The sequence below is a fragment of the Lytechinus variegatus genome, chromosome 3, assembly GCF_018143015.1.
Source record: "Lytechinus variegatus isolate NC3 chromosome 3, Lvar_3.0, whole genome shotgun sequence".
In the NCBI taxonomy this organism is placed as follows: domain Eukaryota; kingdom Metazoa; phylum Echinodermata; class Echinoidea; order Temnopleuroida; family Toxopneustidae; genus Lytechinus; species Lytechinus variegatus.
In genome coordinates this window covers 58,624,320-58,648,510 of record NC_054742.1, presented here as the reverse complement: position 1 = coordinate 58,648,510, position 24,191 = coordinate 58,624,320, and the positions used below count along the sequence as shown (strand labels likewise).

Below are 24,191 nucleotides of genomic sequence, written 5' to 3'. Positions count from 1 at the left end.
ATTTCCTTTTTTCTGCAGCATACAAAGACAACCATTTATATACTTTAATTACGTTTTTAGAAGGTTTTGATTTATCAATGATATTTGTTATTGTTCGTATTGTTACTTTAAATTTGAAAGTGTAAGCTTGATTGATTTGTATATTGATTAATGTAATTTTTCTTGTATTTATATTTTTTATTTTTTATTTTTATGATAGAAATTGAAGATATGAAATTAAATTAAGGAATTCAATTCAATTAAATTCAAAACCGGTTCATTTGTTGACTATTATCACTATAATACAAGCATTTATCAATTTATTTTGATCACCTCTGTGAAACTTACTATATCGTCATCATGTTTCTTTTCCTCTCATTCCAACATAGGAAAATTTTTGCTATTAAGGTCATTTGATAGTAATTCACGTACTGCCATTAGAATAGGCTCTAATTCATTTTCTTCACCCCAAGTAAAGTTTGCATTGTTTTTGGATTCTGTTCGATAGCGACGTTAAAATGAAAGTATTTGCATGAATGGAAACATATACCAAAAGTAAATTATAAATGAATAGTGAACGCGAAAGGCGAGCTGCTATTTTTTTTATGTAGGCCAAATATTTTTTAGAATCTGTGTAGACCTACATTTCACATAGAATAGACACTTTTAATTTGATGTGGTCACTATACTCCAAAGAGTCCGGGACGCGTACACTTTTGGTCGGCTTGCCAAAATGGCCTGAGGGGAATTGCATATTTCTGATATTTGTTATAAAGTTTATAAATTGATCTGCCTTTTAGAATTCCATATAAACCAAATCGTTTATAAAGATGTAAGTGGGGAATAGTGTTTGTTAATCATATATCTTTCCTTTCCATCTTTATCAATTAGATAAACTAAGATATTTTTTCTTGCAATTGGACATTTCGGCGACACTATTGGTAGATTCATCAAGGAGACGTAGCACAGCGCAGAAGAAAGAAAGATGACGACACTTACTTGTCTTGTAGCATGGTTATTTCTGTATCTTTTTGCAGTTTCGTCGTAAGTATGATTCCTTTGAGTTGAATTCGATAAACCGTTTTGTAAATTATGTCGTATACAATCATATATTTGGCTGAACATGGCATTTACATATAAAATACTAAGTTCAGTCCCACATGTTGTTAAATATGTGTGTGGTTGTAGTTTTGTACTTCTTCATCGACTTCGTTGCGCCTAGCCACCCAGGGAGCTCCGGCCCGCGAAGCCCAAGACTCGTCCATGTAATTAGCCTGGAGGCGTCTAATCCAAGTTGGCTGCTCTATACTGTAGAGCTGCCAACTTTGATTTAAAAAATACTTGCATCTGCCGATAGATATCAGGAATCGCAAAATGTCTGAATGTTTAATCAATTAATATAAGATATTTATCAACCGAAACAAATATTTTACGAATCGTGATATTCTATTTCTAATCGGCAAATGCAAGGATTTTTAAAATCTAAGTTGCAGCTCTGCACGCGTGTGTATCTAGGTATCGATAACAAAAGAAATAAAAATGGCGACGTAAACAGACGGGGTAAGTGAACGCACTTGCTCTTAACTTTTTTCAATTTTACTACTATTTAGGCCTAATGAAAATTAAGAAAAAAATGCAAAAAATGGGGGTCAACATAAAACTTGCCCATGTACATAACTTTGGGCGAAAAACAAAAAATAAAATTGGTGATTTAGGTCTAGGTTCAACACAGGTAACCCTCGCTGCTACAGAGAGGCATATAAAGCAAAGCCAGGCGTTAGGGGAGTAACCTACATAGGTAGATGAATTTACTCCCAAGACACCTCCAGGCTACATGTAATATGAGGCAGACATGGGAACTCTTCAAAATGGGGTAGAATGGGGTCGCAATAGCATCATCATCATTATCATCTGCTGTAATCTTCAAAGGGTACTGTAGCCTATCTCGACGGAGATGAAATTATTCTTCAGTCTTGGACGCACGTTAGGAGCACTCATTCAATGAACAAGGAGCACTCATTCAATGAACAAGGTTATGATATATCCCTGTTCTCAGTTCCATCTCCATGTGTGGCAAAATAAGGGTGGCAATTTTTGGCTTGTTTTCTCTTTTTAAAAGTGTGTGCTATGTAAAGCATTGGCATACCATAGTCCTACCTGTAGATTCACCACAGGCTGTGTGGTATCAGTGAACAAGTGGTTATGAGCACTCATGAACAAGGTTATGATATAACCTTGTTCTCAGTTACATCTCCATGTGTGGCAAAATAAGGATGGCAATTTTGGCTTATTTTCTCTTTTTCTATGGGACGAATGCTTGATTTTCTTTCACTGTCAATTTCCAATACAGCTATTCATCATATAACTTGGCTCTTATGTAAATTTGATTCTTTAAATTATTTTTTCTTAATTAAAAATAGAGATTGAAAAATGAAAATTTTCTTGCCATATTACTTTCCACCAATAGAGGGCGTACACAAAAATATGCCCCAAATTCAAGTTTTTGAGCACTCTGGTGAATACATAAATTATTTACAAGTTACTAATAAAAAATGAATTGCAACTGTATGGAAATTAGTAATTTTGGTCACAAAAGTGATATTTTTATGATTTTTTAAAGTGTGTGCTATGTACAGCATTGGCACACCATAGTCCTACCTGTAGATTCCCCACAGGCAGGATGGTTGCAGTGAGGGATATTTTCAAGGTGATTTTGCAGGAGCTTTTGGAAGCTGTCAAGCGAAACTGCATTCCAAATAAAAGGGGAAAAATAAATTATGCACTTAACTTGATTATGGATGAAGGTTTATCGTTAAGACAGTTGGCAGCCATCTGCTTTTAGGAGTTTTTTAAACATTTTTTTAAAATTTCTCCTCGTACACAGACGGCTCGCTATCGTGCAGCCACCATTAGGGGGTAAATAATGCAACCCCCCCCAACAGGGCTCATCGATTTTTGTCTTTATTTTATAAAAGTATGTAAAAAGAACTAGGCCAAAATAAAGATTATTCCATTTTGGCCTGAAATGCACCAAAACGGAAAAAAAAACCTTAAAAGGGGAAAAACAGCGACTAACTTCGACTGTCGCGCAACTCCCACTTCCTGGTTTATCTGAACTTAATACATAAACATATGGCCATTGAGTCCCTGTACAGATCGAGTTAGAATTTTGGTCTCTGTAATTGGTGAGTGGAGCCAATGGAGTTCAGCGGAACAAGCAATATATTAGAGACCAAAGCTTTTGGTCTAGTTTATCGTGACACAGAATCCTGACATCGAGGCACAAACTGGACCCTAAAAAAAGGAAAAGTTAGACCTCTAATTCGTGTTCGTTCTCGGTATCGATTGGCCATTTTGTTTTCAATTTTGAAAGGAGAACGAACGAGACAGAACTTTTCCTTTTTTGCGGGTCTCTGTAATTGGTGAGTGGAGCCAATGGAGTTCAGTGGAACAACCAATATATTAGAGACCAAAGCTTTTGGTCTAGTTTATCGTGACACAGAATCCTGACATCGAGGCACAAACTGGACCCTAAAAAAAGGAAAAGTTAGACCTCTAATTCGTGTTCGTTCTCGGTATCGATTGGCCATTTTGTTTTCAATTTTGAAAGGAGAACGAACGAGACAGAACTTTTCCTTTTTTGAGGGTCCAGTTTGTACCTTGATGTCAGGATTGTGTGTCACGATAAAAAAAACCCAGAAAGATATCAATATCAGAGCTGTGCACAGGTCAAGGAAGCTTAATAGCGAAGGTTGATTTAGTGTCTTTGTTTAATAATAACTTGAATAACCAATGTGTTTGTTATAAATTTATAGTCATTAGAGACATGATGACATGATATTTTCAAAATATTCATTCAGTTTATTAAGCTCTACCTATTCTAATTATCTACAGGTTATCACTGTGCAGTATTAACAGAGATTCGAGAGAGGATGCCAAGGATGGACATGCAATTGGAGAGTCTGACCAGCCTCCTGCTAATATTAAGGTATCTTTGAAATGTGAAATGGTTGAAATGAGATTTTAAGGAATAGATATTGCTTGGTTGTTTTGCAGTATTGATATAGCTAGTCCTCTGCTAATTTAAATGCTAGTTGTGACGATTCCATAATGAGTTCAAAGAGAGTCCAATAAAGAAACCCAATTGTTTGTATGAATGAATTCAAATAATATGAGCCAAATGATTCTGTTAGAAAATGGGTAATTGCAGAGAAACGAATAAAGTTTCCAATCAATTATAATACACCGTCATACATGTGCCTATTTATGTTGTTGACATTCAGTGAAACCGTTCTTCACCTTGGATTTCATGATATCATGAAGTAAAATTTATGTTACTGTACCAAATATAGATCTTTAAGCATTCAGTTGTGGATCACCTGTCTTGGGCATGATCAAACTGACGAATTAGTATGATGGGATTGATGATTAGAAAATTCCAGCCAATTGCCAAACTTTGTCTCACAAATTTCTTTCACTGTCCAGAACCCTAATGGTGAAATAGAAATGCATTTAAGCACTGATGAGGTCGTGAAGGAAGAGAAGGTTGGAGGCATCACAGAGAATCAACATCAACAAGACTCCACTAAACAAAAGGTACAATACAATATAAATCAGGGGCCGTGGCTGGGCTAGGGGTGCCTCAGCCCCCCTTTTCCAAGACTGTGTACTAAAAAGGTAAAAATGACCATATGATTGTGATTATTTTGCATGGTCAGCCCCCCTCCACTTTGACAATCGTACCGCAGCCCCTGTAAATGCCATTCAGTGTTAAAATACAGATCATTATGTGATTAACTTGAAATTGTCTTTTTAAATGCCCAGTCACATGAAAACAACACACACTGTACAGCCCATTTATTGTGTGATTTGAAAATTACTCTTATGAGGTCCTTGTTTATTTTTTATTTTTATTTTTTTTCAGAATTCAGGTGTTTTGTCATCAGAAACTGTTTATCAGGATGTGCAGAATGAACCACCAATAGACCCTAAACCATCACCGAGAGAGCAAAAACATGATCAGGATGAGAGCAGGTATGTCACTTTCTTTTTTACAAATTGGTCTCTATTTATAGAAAACTGCAATATTAACATAATTCTATGGTAAGCTTTTTTTTCAGCAAGAAATATATTCACTTCATGCTCTACTCAACACAAGTAAGGTATAGTGGCATAGTGTTATCCATGAATGCATTGAGCATTGGCAATGTCAGTTCAAGCTAAAGCTGATGTAATAACGATAATACAAAATAGTATGTTAATTTGCTTTGCATTCTTTTGAAAAGATGCTGTATGAATCAAGTTTTATCATTATTAAAGGACAAGTCCACCCCAACAAAAAGTCGATTTGAATAAATAGAGAAAAATCCAACAAGCATAACACTGAAATTTTCATCAAAATCGGATATAAAATAAGAAAGTTATGACATTTTAAAGTCTTGCTTAATTTCACAAAAAAAGTTATATTCACATCCTGGTCGGTATGCAAATGAGACTGATGACGTCATCCACTCACAATTTCTTTTGCATTTCATTATATGAAATATTGTAATTTTCTCCTCATTGTCAAGTGAAAAAATGATTATGAACACATGGAATTAGCATTGTGTTGATATTATATGGTTCAGTCAAGTTGGTCCTCATTGTCAAATCTGTAAAATATGAAATAATTCAAACAATAGAAAACAAAAGAAATAATGAGTTACATGTAGGAACATCATCTCATTTGCACGTCACTGAGTTTTGCATATATCACTGTTATGTGAAAAATAATCAAAACTTTAAAATTTCATAATTTTCTCATTATATATCCGATTTTGATGAAATTTTCAGCATTATGCTAGTTTGATTTTTCTCTATTTATTCAAATCAACCTTATTCTGGGGTGGACTTGACCTGTGATAAATTGCACCTGCCAAATATTGCTGCTGATATTGTATTTGCAAAACCATTCTATTGTTAAGAAATTTCCATTGTGACATAGAAAAATAAATATTATTTTTAGGCTTCAAATATTGTTGCCCATCTTAAAGTTTAATTTATCAAGAAAAATATATTAAAATCAACTTAGGTGTTTGAATGGATGTAACCTTAGTTTCACGTTTCTACTGTTTTCCTCAGTCATCTTCCTTTGAATGTTAATGTACTCCTGTATTTTACTTTCTACGGTATTTTATATTCATCATCATCATCATATTTATTGTTGTTGTTATTATTATTGTATTTTTATCATTGTTATTATCATTATTATCATTATTATTATTACAATTATTACATATTTTTCATAATTACTATTATTGTTGTTATTATCATCATCATTACCATTAGTATTATTGTTGTTATTACTTTTACATGTATTTATATTTTGGTGTTGCAGAGAAAAAGACATTGTCATTCCAGATGATGATGACAGCCCCACCGATAATGACCCTATGCCTGTTAACAATGATATGGATGGTTCATCTGAGGACGGACTGATTAAACAGGATATATCTGGGTAAGATTTCTGTGTTATGGGGTCTTCACAACAAAGTACAACCAAGAAGTCTTGGTGAATCAAAATGGCAGTTTCGTCCTAGACTCTAAACATAAGACACATTTGCAATTGTTTGTCAGCTGCTAGACTTGGGACGAAACTGTTGTTCTGGTTCACCAAGTTTTGACAGATCTTCAAGGTTCTTTATCATTTGACAGGCATTTTCAATACATTTACTGTTCTTGAATCTGTCCCCATTGCAGTTGTAAAACTCCTTATTGTTACCATCTGAAAGACATGAAATAGCAATTGAGATTATTTCCTTGGCCAAATCAAACCCTGGATACATGTGTTGACTTCTTGAGTCCATTCGGTCACAGTACTTAAGCTTGCTTTACATAGGGTGATGTTTTGTTGGATACACTAAATATTGTATAGTGATCGCTTCAAATAGCATTGCATTGTCTGTTAGCACATGTAGTAAAGAGTGCAGAGCTACATGTAGATCTAGATTTTGGTCCAGATTCATTGAACAACTAGGACTAGCTTATTTGGGATCTGTCATTCTATCTTTGGAAAAAAGGATATAATAAAGGAAATGTACCAGACTTTGAGAAGTAGAGAGTGAATTATATTTATTGGATGAAATTACTTTTTTCTGAGATGCAAATTTCAAAAAAAATGTCTGGTATATTTGTTTTATATCCATTCCTTAAGATAGAACGATGGATCTTGGCAATCTACATCTAGATGATAAATCCCAGATCCAGACCAAAATATAGATATCGCTGCCCTTGCTGAGCTGATGTGTGTGCTGATTGACCTACTTCTTGTTCAGTTGTAAGCAATTGGGTTAGGGATGTCTCTGCAGTCACATCTTGAGAGAGTCCACAAAAGATTATACGATCTGTGACATTGATGATGGAATAGTGCACTTTTCCATTAACAACGTCACAGCATTGCAAATTTTCATCATATGCATTTTGTTCTCACATCATAGCCAGAATATACTGGCTAACTCACACCAATCACTATACAGGAATTAATTCATGTAGAATATCAGATGATATGTCACCCTGTGTAAATTAAACTGAAATGCTGTGACCAAAAATTCTAAAGCATTAATTGACAAGACAAATGAGAGTTCAGGGTACAACATCCAGTCAAGGCACTTGTGTCCCTGAGCAAGGCATTTGATCTGCATTGCTCTTTCATATATTTTCAGTTGATGACCTTGGGAATTGTTAATCCTCAGTTGGACTGGCAATATTGCTATCTTTCTGGGCTTGGCCCCTCAGATAAAGTGACCTGCACAGGTAGATGTATTTTTGTTTAAAGGTAGTGATAGAATCAGTTGCAAACAGCTTTTGCCATGTAGATACAATTAATTCATCTTCTGCACATTTCAAATATTTCTTATTCATATTTGCAGGGATAATGAAATCACAGAAGATGTCGAAGAGGACAGTCAACAAAGAGAGCTTGCACAAGCAGAAGCAGAGGAAGATGAAATAGACAAAAGTGAAGAAAAACATTTAGATGGAGATCCAAACCAGGATCAAGAATCGAGTGCGGAAGATATATCAACAGATACCACAAAAGAGCCAGACCCTGGTGAGAAATCAGTAGATGCCAAGACAGAGGTAGTTGATGAAAATACAGAGGAAGAAGGAGCAAATGTGTCGGCCGATGACTCTCATTTAGCTGATAATTTGGAAGAAATAAGGACAGATGACAAGAAAGACATCTTAAAAGAACAGCCCAGCATGGAAACCTTTGAAGAAACAGGTGAAAGAAAATTACCTGGGACTGGTGAAGATGAAGGAGAAGAGATAGAGATTGATCAGCAGATAGATGAGGAAATCGCGGGGGATAATGTAGTGGAACAAAAAGACGAGGAGGAGAAAAAGACAAAGGAAAGGGGGAAGGAAGAGGAGACAGAACCGGAAGAAAAAGGAGGTGAGAAATCACTGGATGTAAAGCGAGGCTTAGATGAGAAAGACAAAGAAACAATGGATGACAAAGATGAAGAATTAAAACAAGATCAAGAGGATAAGACAGAAGATGAGAAAAGGTCTGAAGTTGATTCTGGAGAGGGGATCAAACCTACCGAGGAAGAAACCAAATCTAATGCGACAGATCATGATGTGATTAAAACTGATGAAATGCCATCCTATGATGAGTGGAGGGAAAAGAAGTTACAACAAGCAAAGGAAGACTTTGATAGAGAATTGGGTGAGTAGTTTTTATTCACTCTTTCTTGATTGAAAATAATGTTGCTATCTATAGATACATGTAGATGAAATAGATTGTGTAATGAAAAAAAAATCTACCTCCAATGTTGAATAGATATTGTGGGTGAAGCAATTCAGGTTTAATCAACAACTATGAAATGATAATCAGCTTTCAAGAAATTTATAACAATAGTTCAGCTGAGATTTTCAAGATTACCATATTTAGAACCAGGGCAGTTATACATTGACTTCAATGGGACCAATTATGTATTATCAGGGGTGGATCCAGGAATTAAAAAAGGGGGGGGGCACATTTTTCTGATGAAAATTTGACAAGCAAAAAAAAAAAGTTTTTTTTTGTCCAAGAAAAATTGGAAAAAAAGTTCTTCATTTTCAAGGGGGCGGGGCACACTTGGGTAAAAGCGGTATATTTAAATTACAAATTTTAACTATGGCCCCCCCCATCTGCCAGTGGGTATTATCCATGTGATCATACAGTGCATCCCAGCAAAAATTGAAACTGAGAATTATGAATTATTTATCATAACTTAATCACAAATACAGTAGACAAACAAATAATAATGATGGGTGATGGTAATGCTATTGGTGGTGATGATGATGATGATGATGGTGATGGTGATGATGATGGTGATGATGATGATGATGGTGATGGTGATGATGATGGTGATGGTGATGATGATGATGATGGTGATGATGATGATGGTGATGATGATGGTGATAATGATGATGGTGGTGGTGATGATGATGGTGATGGTGATGATGATGATGGTGGTGGTGATAATTTATACAATCACAAATCATTGGTCTGAATTTTACAATTGATTGCATATTTTATTGTGTATGATCAATCATAAAAATATCCCCATAATCAACGGGTAAGCTTTATATATGGCACAGGATGGTTAACATTATAGAATTCTTACCATAATCCTTTACAGGTCAAGGTGAGAGAAATCCTGCGCCCGCTCCAAAGTTCAACTTGAATGAAAACAGTAAGAACCATGCATCGGCTGACTGCGGATCAAAGATACTTGGAACCAATCCGGAAGCCCAGAGCCCTTCGGCTATTCTCAACAGCAATAGGGACATCTATATGATCAACCCTTGCTCAGCCAAAAGTATATGGTAGGTATCTGTACTATGGTTTATCCTAGGTGTGTCCTGCCTTCTCGTCCAAGCTTTTCTTTGTGACCGAATCGCCTTCATAGATTGTCCATTCCCATTCCTATTTTATTGCCCTTGGTGTGCTTTGTCTTTGTATGTGTATATGTAAAAGTCTCATGATTTGTTACAGTATTTTGTTCATTAATTTTGAAAATTAATTTCATGATGTGTTTTTGCATTTCGAAAAAATGAATTTCAGCAATGGACAATAAAAAAATTATTAAATCAAATTTGTATATTCCTATAAGACAAAATAAAAGCAAGTATAGCACCACTGTGATACTAAATTTTTAATATTATTTGAATTATTTTACATAATCTATTGAAACTTAAATATTTAAGTAAAAAATGATAATTTCTACTACATGTAATAAAAGGACATCTATTGTGGTATGGGTTTAGAAGAACATTAAGTTAAAAGAGGGAGCATTTTTTTTGTTATATACATAGAAATATCAATGAAAACTGATTACCTTCATGGATCCTTTTTGTTTTGTTCCACAATATTGTCCCCCGTCGTTCTATCTCTTTTTGCTTTCTGTCTGTCTATCTCCCTTGTTCTCTCTCTCTCTTTTCACACACTCACACATCAGGTTTACTGTAGAGTTATGTGAGCCTATCCAGGTAAAACTGATAGAGCTTGCCAACTATGAACTCTTTTCTTGTGTTCCTGAGAGCTTCAAAGTCTCAATAAGTGACAGGTAAGGCTTAGAAATTGAAGAAAAAAAAATGAATGGGAAAATGTGCTTTTATGTAGTTTTCCAAGAAAATATGAAAAGATATTGTGAATTATGCTGTGAAAGTAAAATTCTCTTTATTAACATATTTTACGTTCTTCAAACATGTCTTTCTTCAACTATTAAAAACACAATTAGTATGTCATTCATGGTGTTTATAGGTACATGTTATCTTCTTAAAACTATTTCTGTAAAATATTTGTCCTAAAAATATATAAAAGTATTTGTGGTTGTCTTGAACTTTTATCCATCTATGATCAGGTACCCAAGTGGCATCATCTACGTTCTTTGGATAAAAAGAATAAAATGAAAAGGATAATGAAAATGATTAAAAAAATGGTGGTTTTTCTAATTTACTTTATCAATTCCTATCAGGTACCTATTGAGAGGGTGACATCAACTAGGTAATTTTCAATAAAAAGAATAAAATAACTTGGATGAAGAAAATGCTAGTAAAAATTGTGGATTTCCTAATTTTCTTTAATCCATCCTTATCATCAGGTACCCAGTGAGAGAGTGGCATCAGCTAGGTACGTTCGTAGCTCGCGATGAACGATCTCTTCAGAACTTCCCTCTTAATGAAGAAACCATGTTTGCCAAGTACATGAGGATTGAGATGCTTACTTTCTTTGGCTCGGAACACTTTTGTCCTCTTAGTGTGCTCAGGTTGGTGTTTCAATCCTTTTGTTTGTAAGTTATGAATGAATTTACTCATGGTGACCTGTTCTTGTGCTAGATGATGTATCCATTTGTACCTGAGTTAGCATCAAAGAACATGTTCCAGTCATGTGTAAAGTCGTTCGTAAAGTAATGCATAACGTCTTGCAAAACGTTACAAACAGTTCCCTTTCATTGAAGGTATTCCGTTACTTTCTTTGGCTCAGAACACTTTTTTCCTCGCAGTGTATGAGTGTACGTGGGTGGGTGTTTCAGAAAGCTGTTTGTAAGTTCTTGGTTCATGTAAAGCTTACATAAAAACATTAATCTTGATAAATCATGATAAATCTTCAAATTTCAAAAGTAAAAAAATATAATTCTTTTCAATTTCCATTCAAAATAAATTATTTTAATATGAAATAAACAATGAATATTCAAAGACCGTTTCAAAGATGTGGGACATTAATTTTGTGATTATTTTTTTAAATGTTCGAGTGATTTTCTTGTTAATCTCTTCCCTATTTTATCACTTGAGTTAACGGAACTGCCAAATTTGTAAAAACGCTTAAATATTTTGTGAAATAAACTTGATGAGTTGGCCCTATTTGTAACGTATGCATGCAAATTTTATATTGTACTGACCTCTTATTCAAGCTTATGTAAATGCATTTGGGAGAATCTGGCATTCACAATGATATACAAATTCCAGGGTCATGTTTCATGAAGATATTATGACACCTTAAAAATTGAATGGTAACTTGCTTGGACTCCTTGATTTTGATTGGTTATCCAGCATCGTAACCATGGTACTTGCCATAATGTAACTTTCATGCAACAGGACCCAGGTCTTGATTATCATGCCGTATGAACTAAATAAATATCAAAGCTTTCTTGCATCACATCTGAATGGGCCTTTATAAAATCAACATCACTTTAAGAATGTTTCGTGACCAGAACTTCATCTTATTCTTATAGAGTATTTGGTACAAGCATGGTGGAGGAAATTGATGATGCAGAGGGAGTCGACTCGGCATCTTCAACAGAACAAGGTCAGAATCTCAACTAACCCTAACTAATCCTAACCCCTAATCCTCTTTGATTTTCAATCGAGAATCAATCAGTAGAACTATACATTAGATAATTTGAAGACTTCAGAGTTGAAATGTGGTCTGTAATTACTTTGAAAGAGAGACAATCTGATGACCTCATGTGTTTAAAGTGCACTGTGGTTGACCAATTTCTCAGGATTAATGCACAAATATGACATCACAATGAGGGCTTCTTTTACATTTTCTTTTGGGCATCATTGTTTATTTTTCAATAAGCATTTCCCATCTTACGAAGGGTTACTGTCTCTGGCACCATGATGACACTCCCACCTCTTTATTTCTTGAGCGTCCTCATTCATACTGGCCTTACCGCTTCCCTTCCCTCTTCTTCACATGGATTATGAAATGCATAAATTGTGCACAATATAAAGGAATTATTGTTTGATTGACTTTCTTTTCTAATAGATGTGCTTCCCGTACATCCGACACCATTACCTGAAGATCTCAAGGGTAATGGTATTCTGGACCACGCCAAGGATGCGGTCTTCAAGCTGGTAGAGAAAGCTGCTAAAGTTCTAACAGGCTCCAAGTCAGACGGGGAGGCGGACACTGATAAGAGTGCTGATGATATTGGTGAAGAGATGCCAATGGATAGGTATGTAGATGTTGATCGAAGATTTCTTTCCATGTAAAGACATAGAGGGGACACACTACACATCATCAAAGGAATTAGTGAGATTTATACCCACAAGGTATGTTTGGAACAGTTCTGACACACCTGTGGCTTTGCCAAGGCCATTGGACCGTTTCTTTGGTGACCTTACCTTACTGCTGTTCCTTCTCTTTAAATAGGTTTGTTTTCCATCTTTTTCTCTCTAGTGCAATCTCACAACATTCATCTTTCTGCCTATCATCTCCTTAATATTCCCAAGTCAGCTTTTAGTTTCCAACCTCTTCCTCTCCTGCCTTCAGTTTTTCTCTCCAGAATAGGTGACAAATGTGGGTAATTATTCTATTGCCCATGCAACATTATGTGTATCATATTTTATTTAACAGTGATAAACCATCCTCATCTTAAAACCAAGTCAGTATTGTATACTTTACTCATAACTGCTCGCTCATCACTGGTCATTAGTAAGTCCACACGTTAGGCCAAATATATGAATTTAATTAGGGGATGAAATTACTGACTTTATTCAGTTTGATTCTGGTCCTCCTCCCCCCAAACTCCCCTGGTTGTGATAAGAAATCCCCCCCCACCGAAACTCACAATATGGACACTCAAACATTTGGCGGTACCTATAATCTGAAAAAACACAACTATTTGTAAGAGATATTACTTCGATTTCATATCCCCATCATGACTTTGATATTTTTCCTATTCTTTGATCATTAACAGAAACTTTTCCGATGGCAAAGTGAAAGAAGATGGCACTCAAGGCTCTGACAAGGAGAGTGAACCTCATAATGACAGGTGTAACGGACAAGAAGTTTGTTTCCAAGAGAACTATGCCACCGCATCACAACATTGCTGCTTTAGTCTCCTCGCCCAAGCTGCTGGATCAATCCTTTTATGTTGCAAGGCACTGAAACAAAGACCTAAACCTATCAAACCAGGAGGAGAGACTGTTGAGGAGACTAGCAATCTTCTTCTGCCTAGTCAAGTACCGATGGAAGTGATTCAGACAAAGATTGAAGATACAAAAGACAAGATAGAGGCCAGTATTCAGACGTCGATAGTCTTAGAACCAACCCCACCTGACATTTACCATGGAGAAGACAAGAAAATAGAATCCAGCTCTCCCCCTTCGATTGTCTTCCCATCAACGGATGTCGCACGGCCTATCAAAAGTTCACGTTCGGAGATATTAGCCACGAAGACCAAGACGAAGCAGATACTCCATACATCATTAGACCAAACACAAAATATGATGGATGTTGGAGGTGAGATTAATAGGTTGCCGAGTGAAGATAAGGAGAATAAATCTGAGATAAGTGTTGAACCAAAACCAGTCCCTCTCCTTAAAGATTCTGTAACAGAGGAAAAAACAAAATCGAAAAACAAGAGCATAGATGTTGAAGTTGCGAGTGCTTCTGAGTCAAATAAATCAACTAATATCAGCCATGATGTTCCACCCATTGAAACCATCACAAGACCTGAATCGGAAGAAAAGGAACAGCCTCCGGTACAAACTTCTGACAAAGACGCCATCAAGGTGAATGCTGCAGTAGGAACAACAAAACCATCCAGTCAACAAATAGCCAAGTCAGAAATTGATAGCAATGTCTCAGAAGAACTTGAGGACAAAGGTTCCCCACCTGTAGCTGATACCATCAAAGAAGAGAATGGTGCTAATACGACAAATAAAATTCAAGAATCAAAACGGGAAGTGAACGAATCAACAAAGGTAACCCAACCCAGCACGCTTGGTGAGAAACCAACGTCTCTGGCCAATAACAGTAAGTCTACAGCGGCGGCGGCAGATGTGGGGAATGGGTCGTTCTCTCCAAGTGCTTCAAGTTTAGGTTCCCTTCCCCATGGTGTTCAGAAGGAGTCCGTACTGATGAGGCTGAATAACCGTATCAAGACACTTGAAATCAATATGTCGCTGAGTGGATTGTATCTCGAGGAACTCAGTCAGAGGTAAGCATCGAGCTAGATTTGCTTTTACAATACCTAAAATTGTTGTCATTTTCTGTTATTGGGCAATTCCATGAAATTTAAATCCTTTGGACATTCTACTTCAATTTTTGTCCATTCTTCAGTTTGATAACTGCTCAAGCTATGATAATTTAAGAAGATTACCACATTTGAAATGAAGAAAAATCATTTCCGAAAGTCCCCACAGATATGGGATCGGATATTCATACTTTATGGAATTGCCCACTAGTATAGGTGATAATAACTACATTTCTACTGTGCATATACAATGCATGAATTAGGATTGCATGAAATTACACTACACACCATCATATTTAAAGTGTTGCCTTGATTGAACATTATCATCAAATGAAAGAGAACTTAAAAAAAAAATAAAGGCTGAGTTAATGTCACAGTCACACCAACGAAACCGATACCAGACCAATCAAAGCCATTTGCTTTAAGATGAATGGCAAACCATTTGTTTGCTTGGGGTTTGATTCAATCGTATGACTGCACTATGAGTGTAGAATATTATTGTCAAGACATTGTGCTCGTACTGTATGTTAAAATGAAATCGTGAATGAGATTACCATTATTATTATTTGATGAAGGTATCGCAAGCAGATGGATGAAATGCAGAAGGCTTTTAATACGAAGATCAAAAATGTACAAGATAATGCCCAGAAAGCACAGGAGCTTGTAAGTATTGTAAATATGACATCAGGTATTCTTCTTCTCCTGTTGTAATATTAGGAGGGCTCAGCATCCATGAGTTCTGTATTAAATTCTATTTGCATGCTTGTAATGAGGGAATTATCTAAATGGATTCACAAGAGATTTTGGAAACTCTCAAGTGAAATTGTAATGACTGCTTGGTTTGGGAGCTTGTCCTAATCATGGACAGATCGTTGGGCATGCCCAAGTTTTGGAAAGATCACCCCACATGCATCTGCCCCAAGAACTTTGACCCAACCCTCTGATATCTTTAGGCAGGAACTTATAAGACACTGCAAAAATCGATCTTCCATCAGTCAAATAATCATTTAACTCAAAGCATTATTTAAGACCAGAATATGCACAACCTCTATTATTTACATTTCAACACTGTTACTAAACTGTTTACTGTTGGATAAGACAGGAATTGTTGTATAAAACATCTTGACGAGTCCATTTATGAATTGCTTCCCAGTCTGAGCCAACAAATGTTGACAGTCAATGTTCTCTCTGTCTCCACATGATATCCATTTTTCAGTAGCAAGCAGTATGGAGTGTCTGAGACAAAGCCAGAAAATAAAGTTTAAAAAAAGAAAAGGGATAGCATCCATATTTTGACATGTGACCTGCCCACAAGCAGCTCAAATATTTGAAAAAGATTCCCTTTATCACTAGAGCTCCTCATTGATATGATGTCATATTGTTAAAATGAAATGGGATGAGTATATGTGTATTTTCATCTTTCAAAGTCTGAAGCAAAGTTCTTTCTATAATAATGATAATAATAGGCATTTATATAGTGCCATCTATCTAGAAATTTTCTATTCCGAGGCGCATTGTTTATTATTATTACCCCGGCTTTAGCACGAGCTGCCTTCCAGCGCTCAGTGCATTCATGGAATTAATCCTGCCGGGTACCCATTCACCTCACCTGGGTTGACTGCAGCACAATGTAGATAAATTTCTTGCTGAAGAAAATTACACCATGGCTGAGATTCGAACCCATGACCCTCTGTTTCAAAGTCAGAAGACTAATCCACTGGCCCACAATGCTCTATCTTTCTATCTTTACAGAGACAACAGCAAGTAGAATACATTCAGCAGCTTGAGAAGAAATTGGAGAAGATGACAACAGACCTTGAGAATGTGACTCACAGAATGGATGGAATCCTGAGAGAGGTTTGTCACTTTTCATTTTCCTTCACCCTTTGTTCTTCTACCCATCCCTTTCCCTTTCCGGGAATGTATTTATTGACCACAGTACCTCCATGATATTGCTTGAGTTGAGCATATTTGACCTTACAAAAAATGTTCCTATTATTAATGGCAAAGATTTTTTTTGTGTGTGTGTAGTGTGTTAGTGATGTGCTTAAGGTATCAAATTCTAGCTAAGTATTAACTACCTCAGGGTTAAGTACAGTACAATAAAATATATGTCCAGTTTAGACTCTTATTTTCTTGGAGTCATTTTTGATAGAGGCTTACTTTGCTTTTATGGCAACTGCCGCAGAAGCCTTGATTGTGATTTGCTTCTTCGCCCCTGTTACTGTGGTACTAACATAATGACAAGGTTACCAAATTGTAAGTCTTTTTAAAACAAGCACATCATCAGAGGTCAATGAGGGTTTATTTTATGTTACTTTTATTCCTTCCTTATCTAAACAGGTTGTTGAGCGTCATCTCTTTTTGATGCTGTGTGAGGTAGTCGTCATGGTGATCGTCTTCAGCTACTGTCTACGAAGGTCTTCCTCACAATCATCTCACGGCATCAACACGTCTGTTGGCATGGCAACCAAGTCAAGTGGTAAGAAGCCTGTTGAGGAGACTGGGAGAAGGAACTCAGATGGTCTGCTCCATGTGCCTATGAGGGACAAGATCTCCTTGAGTCCTGGATTGGGACCAGGACTCGGCTTCATGAAAGATGTCGGAAAAACAGGTAACAAAGTATTTCATGGAAATCACTTCTAGCTCAACGAGTCAGGTTACAGGGCATTCTTAAATTCAGATTTTCAGGTCTAGAAGTCTTTTATTATGACAATATTTACAAAATTATACAAGCAGAAATAATGTAGCTTCATGGAATAATGACGTAATAACTTGTAATGCATATAAATTTATAAAATTACACGGTAAACAACACAAAGTAACTAGGACATGTGTTTAAAAGAACATGAGATAAGAGGAACTAATAGAGTACCAAAGTGTGATGTCATCAATTTTCACTTTTTGCATACCAGCGTTTTTGATACCATATTTTGGTAGAGGATGATGAAAACCCCCACAACCCAAATTTGGTGGGAATCGGTCCACAGGGCCCCAAGATATAGCCTCATGAATACTTAACTCCATTGAAGTCAATGTATTATCGGTCTGGTTCCTAACATTTAAATCCAGGCCAATAATACACTGAATTCAGTGGTGCTAATTATGGTAGTGTTATTTTTCCTCATTCTCTACCAAAATATGTTATCAAAATGCTGAAATGATAAAAAGGTTTTTTGTGATGTCATCACTTCAGTACTATATAAGCATCCAGGCTTGTGTAACATTTTAGTCTGACTAATATTTGTCAACTGAACTATCCCTTTTTTAATCATTTTAAATTCCAATATCTAAATGTATATTGGATTTTATGTATGCATTGCTTGATGATGCTCCTCTACAGCATTGTATTTGTGTTTTGTGTACTAAGCTGAAACTGAGTTGAATAATTGATATTTTTATCGACATACAGGCAGCCTGGATGATTTGTTGATCATAGGACCCACGACCCCTCTCAGGGAGGCTCTTAGACAGGTATGAATGAGACCAAAGGAATCAACTAAAGCTAATCCCATTTCAGGGCTAATTTTTGGAGATTAATGACTAATATAGCTTAAATTTGCCAAAAAAATGAGAGGGCAACTCTTGAATTGTTATTGATAACCTACTTGTATCTTGTACACCACTCATGACTTAACAAATTTCTGCTGAAGACATCAGCTGGGAATCCTATTTTTCCAAATTCTGGGAAGTATGGTCAAGATGAAATTTTCACTGATGACTCAGTTAATAATGGACATGATCCGTTTGAATGTTAATGATTGGGTATGAAAATAAATTTTGAAAAAAAGACAACTTTTACCTATGTTGGACAAAATAATCGAGAATCCCAGTTTCCTTTTTTCCTCTGACACACTGTACTATCATTAAAATTGCTCTCTCGATATCATTTTCCATAACAGGCATCTGAGCCATCCAAGCAGAGAAACCGTCACAAGAACAAGGGGAGGAATAAAAACAGCCAAAGGCCAGCTTCTGCAGCCTCTGCAACCTCCACAGAGAGTGTTCCTCAGGATCTTGTCTCCTCGTCTTCAAACTCCTCTATAGCCTCCAGCTTTTCATTGTCCTCGACGTCAAGCACCAAGGGACTATCGTCATCGGCAACCTCTAAGCAATCGACGTCAGGACCGTCAACATCCGGCAACAGGGGATTGCCGTCGGCAGCGAACTCTAGGCATTCCACAGCGGGACTTCTATTTCGGGGTTCTGCTCCGGTGAAGAAGGGATCACAAGGGGGGATGGGTGGACACCAACAGCCACAGAGGGATGTGCCCGAGAACATTGGACAGATGAATGGAGAGTATCAGGGTCATGCAGGAGGAGGAGGAGGGGGTAAGAAAAACAACCAGTGCATTAACGGCTATAGCAAAAGGTGATGATTGAAAGAAGTTACCCAGAAAATGTCCATGCCTGTCCTTAAAGGGCTGTTCTTCCTGGACGTTTCAGCCACTGTATGCCAACATACTGTATATGTGGTCAGCCTTTTTCTCCTTGAAACACATTATTTTTTTATTGACAAGAATCGCATTTCATTAAAAACATAAAATATCAAGTAGTCAAATGATTCCTTTGATGAATCATTTTGTTTTAACATAAGGCAAATCTCGATACTTTTATCAAGAAATGGCATGAATAAAATGGCTTGCCGCGACCAGTGTATGTCGGCACACACTGGCTAAAACATTCAGGTGTGATTACCCTTTACCTGAGTTTTAGCAAGAGCAGAAAGCTAAGACCTTTGCTAGTTGTTAAATTTATTACAAAAGCTTTCAACAAATGCCTGCTTTGCAAGGGTGTTACATGTACCTTATGATTGGATTATAATGTGAAGCTGAAACATCAACAGCAAAAGTAAAACTATTACATGTTTGTCTTAAATTTTTTAGGTACTGATTAGTAATGTTCTTTTTTGTACTAGTTCCTTTCTTGTAAACAGCTGAAACGGTAACTAAACTTTTTTTTTGGTGTGGAAAGTTAGCAAAAGTACTTTTAGGATTAAAAATATTACATTTTTGGAGAAAATTACACCATTATAAGCTTCAGCCTTAATGAGATGAAAGATCTTGATAAAGTGTTTATTTGTTTGATACTAAATTAATTATGGTTTCACTAAATATTTCTGAAGATTTTAAAATTTGGGTAAATGGGTCATGTTGCATCTGTCAAATTCTAACAATGCTCAGCATCACCTAATGTCCAAACCAGAGTATGTTTCAGGTAAGTGTTTAATAAAAAAAAATTGTGCACACATGTGCACATGTACCAAGGTCATAAAGCATGATAGAATCACCTTATGTCTGTATCATGGCATTATGATTATTTTGCCAAGCTATTTCTACCTTGTTCAGCTCTCTTTGACCCTTCATTATGGAATAAGCGTCATGAATGAGCATGTATCATATGACAGAGCTGCCAAGTAGTACGGATTTTCAGTATTTAGTACTGAAAATGAGAAGAATACTGATGGTTTCATGCAAAATACTGATATCTCAAGTTTCAGTTTTATGTGTTGTCCTATGGTATTTCTTTGAAAATACTGATTTCCTTGCCAATATACTGATTTTCAGCTTTAAAAATACTGAAATGTTCTTGTTCAGGTTGGCAGCTCTGATATGAGCACAAAATATGTCCTATTTGGACAAATACTTACACGTATATCTAGTGGAGCCTGTAGAGTGTATACCCAGTCCTATTGGAGTGCTTTGTAATTACAAGGAAAAAGGAGTTTATTAAATAGATTTGATTGGATACATGCCTACTGCAGAATCGACAGTAACTCTCAATTTTCTTTCATAATTGTATAGAGTATACATTGTAGATGCAATTTTATGTTTCATTTGACCCTTAAGTGTATTGTGATGTCATCGTAATGGCATCTAAGCTAAAAATTACCATTGTGAACTACATGATGCCTTTGAATTTATGAAATTTGCTTGTAACTTGGTTCATATTAAAATGTAGCATTTTCTGCAGAGTATTTTTTTCTTTATACTAGGATGATAATTTCCTTTTTTTTTCTATTTATCCAAAAGCATCAAAATTAATATTTATACTGCAACTGCAATATAAAGGTAGAAAAATCGATATTTTGCAGACAGCATTGATCATTCATGAGTAAAATCTTTACAAAGAATATATAGATCTCTTCATATCCTATGTTTATTAGTAATTTGCAATAAAATTTGTACTAGGCATGTTTTATTATGTACATCTGCTTTCATGGGGGATAGCAGCATATTTTTTACCTTTATATTTCTAAAAACAGTATTCATATAATATTATGCCTGTGCTTCAATGGTCCATGGAAACAACCAGTCATATATTTTTCTATTTATTTATGTTTTTTGTATTTATGTTATGAGGTTTTGATTTTTACTTGCATCATGGAATTGTTTATGTATTTCTTGTACATGTAATTCGTTTTCCATGATGATATTTGATGGGGGATGTATTATCTATGTTATTTTGCATTTACAAAGGGGGTTTGAAAACTTGTGCTCGTGAGAATGTGAATCAGCACAAATTTGTTTACTGGCAATTTATGAGCAGCAAAAATATTATACAAATAATACATGCCATTGAGGGCATTATTAAGAATTATATGCACTTTGTACCTTTGGAATAGTTTTAACTATGCCTGAGCCAAGGGCGTTTAGACTGTTTCAAAGGTAAAAAGGGTGGGTGATTACTGTAGTGGCTGAGCAGAATAATGTGTCTTCTATGTTTTATATGGTGGTGAGCTGGATCCTTGTTATTTTGTTAAAATTAATAACCCTTCACATCTAAAACCATTGACCTGTAAAAAGAACAAGTCATTAGTACCAGTCATTAAGACATTTGCCTATTAGCCAATATCAATGACTGGTCATGTGATAGATCTCAGCCAATTATTTGATTAGGATCCATATCACTATTTTATAAAGGAAGATAGGATTTCTTATTGTGAATGGTGATTGATGCAGTTTAATTATGTAGTTGAATACTGTATTTGTTCAGATATTCATTATCTGATTTGGAAAGTTAATTTCATTTCATGTACCACTTTGTATTTTCCACTCTGTACCCAGGTGAAGTAAATTTATATCCACTGATATGCCCTGAAGATAATAATACTAATTCTATCCAAGGAAGCCACTTCAATGTTCAAATAGTCTAATATGTCAAGGTTGGATGAAGTCTTGAATTCTAGTAATTTTAACCCTCACGTTGCACTCACACCAATGAAAACTAATTCCATCCATCGATTATAACCAAAAGTTCCTGGATGTAGCTGACAACGTTTACTTGTGTGACCTAATAACTTCCGAGACCTTGAAGATACCAACAGTATACAGCAAGAGGGGTAACACAAGTAGCAAGCTTTACGATGATTCCTCCTCGAAATGTAAGAAGGGATTGAGAACACGGTGCAAAGGCGGATGCAACTAGACTGGCGCTAGCTATGGTACGAGCAGTCCGGCAGTTGTAGGGTCACGCATCTCCGAGCAAGGAGTAGAATGTCTAGTTAAGTGCACACAGGAGATGGTAAATTCATGCCATGCGCTACATCCTGGAACCTTCGGTTATTTTCAAAAACAAGAATTTCAATGGCTCACCAATTACCATCCGTTGGTTTGGAATCGGATACCTCGGTGCGACAGTGGCATCACCATTCTGTGCCAAAATTTTGCCAAATTTTTTTGCTACAATCAAAACTGTTTCCTGATTCTCAGTATATTCAAATAAAGAGAGGATGGCTACGTTGAAAAATATTCAAGCCTTTATGGTCATGATTATACATATTATATCTTTCAATAGTTCATGATGTTCTGTCTCCGCAGTCATTGGAGGGAGCACCATGGTTTGGGCATGGACCTTACTGGGATAGGATCTCTACAAACAGGGTAGTGTTTATTGATATATGTTGGTGTTATTTGGTAAGGTTTGTTTGTTTTTTCATTGTATGCTATTTATACCGTCCTTCGTAAAACATGGCAGAACAACTCCCCACAATAGTGCTTGTGCCAAGTGTCTACTTCTTTTAGAGTAGATAAAATGCTTCTCTCAGCAGAGTTTTGTGCATAATGGAAGCGTCGATGTGGGTTCTAATCCCTACTCCTTCAACAAGAATTTTACCATTTCATGCTGCATTCAACCCAGGTGAGGTAAACAGGGACCTGGCAAGAATTGCGTTCCTTGAAAAGCAGCGCATGTAACAGCTGCTCTGCCAAAGCCAGGGTAATTACGCTGCATTTATTGTAGAGCACTTCCTATAAAGTAGGCGTTAAGCATTACATTGCAAATTATGACAGTATATAGAAATGTTGTATTTAAAGCACAATTTATATAGTTATCAATATTTATTCTTTTAATCTTATCCATGCCAATGATAAAAAGAAAAAAAAGAATGTTAATAATCCTGAATTTCAAATTTTATATTTGTCATTTCACCTTGCTCAGTTAATATATGTATATTGTGAACTTCATATCCATAACAGTATATGATTGATATTAATTGTGATTTACCTGGACCTGTTTAAAGAAAAACTCTTTGAGGTTTCCAGTTGATGTGCCAGTTTGTTTAAATTTCACTCATGATTGTTACATGAAGAGTATTATGAACTAATAAAATGCTTTCAATTATATCTTTGATATCTTATAGAAAAAAATTAACTGCTTTTGTTGACTATTATTATTTTTGTTTTTGTTTTGATGTATCATAATTATACTTAAATTGCAAAACAATCATAAATATTCATATAACTAGGTTATTACAAAAATGACATGAACTATCACTATGAAGCAACTTCTGATATAGTTGAAATAAGGGAAATCTCTTGCTTGATGATTTGTATTTTCTTTCATAAAAAACACAAATACATATGTTCATGATTAAAGGGAAAGTCCACTCCAAACTCCAATTAAAAGTTTATTTCAATATAAACATACAATAAACGCTGAACAATTTGTCAAATTTTATATGTATTGAGAAAATTATGACATTAATTCTTTGGTATTTCATTACATGAAATACGAAACAACTTTTTCTTTCTTACAGTATTGAAGATGAATTCCAGTTCTGGTAACAATCTCAAAATGACTTTTTACAGAATCTAATATAATGACCACCCAAGTGTCTGTTTGTATGAATAAAAATAATGTGCCCAAGGATTCTGGAAGAAATTGTGTAATTGCTGAGAAATAAGCAAACTAAGC

General features: G+C 35.7%; 1 protein-coding gene across 1 annotated transcript; it reads left to right on the top strand.

Annotated features, from left to right (window-relative positions):
• Positions 1–720: 720 nt before the first annotated feature.
• Positions 721–19,806, top strand: LOC121411489 (SUN domain-containing ossification factor-like). The gene is made up of 17 exons (XM_041604255.1): positions 721–1,023; positions 3,874–3,967; positions 4,465–4,575; positions 4,904–5,013; positions 6,356–6,475; positions 7,887–8,689; positions 9,648–9,834; positions 10,467–10,574; positions 11,112–11,276; positions 12,243–12,316; positions 12,782–12,971; positions 13,716–14,960; positions 15,572–15,659; positions 16,749–16,853; positions 17,340–17,610; positions 18,409–18,470; positions 18,899–19,806. The coding sequence occupies exons 1-17, from the start codon at positions 965–967 to the stop codon at positions 19,370–19,372; spliced, it is 4,266 nt and encodes a 1,421-aa protein (XP_041460189.1). The 5' UTR covers positions 721–964; the 3' UTR covers positions 19,373–19,806.
• Positions 19,807–24,191: the final 4,385 nt, after the last annotated feature.

Coding starts and splice junctions, on each gene's coding strand:
- LOC121411489 (XM_041604255.1), top strand. CDS start 965: ATGACGACACTTACTTGTCTTGTAGCATGGTTATTTCTGTATCTTTTT. Junction 3,968..4,464: donor AGCCTCCTGCTAATATTAAG/GTATCTTTGAAA, acceptor TTCACTGTCCAG/AACCCTAATGGTGAAATAGA. Junction 8,690..9,647: donor AGACTTTGATAGAGAATTGG/GTGAGTAGTTTT, acceptor AATCCTTTACAG/GTCAAGGTGAGAGAAATCCT.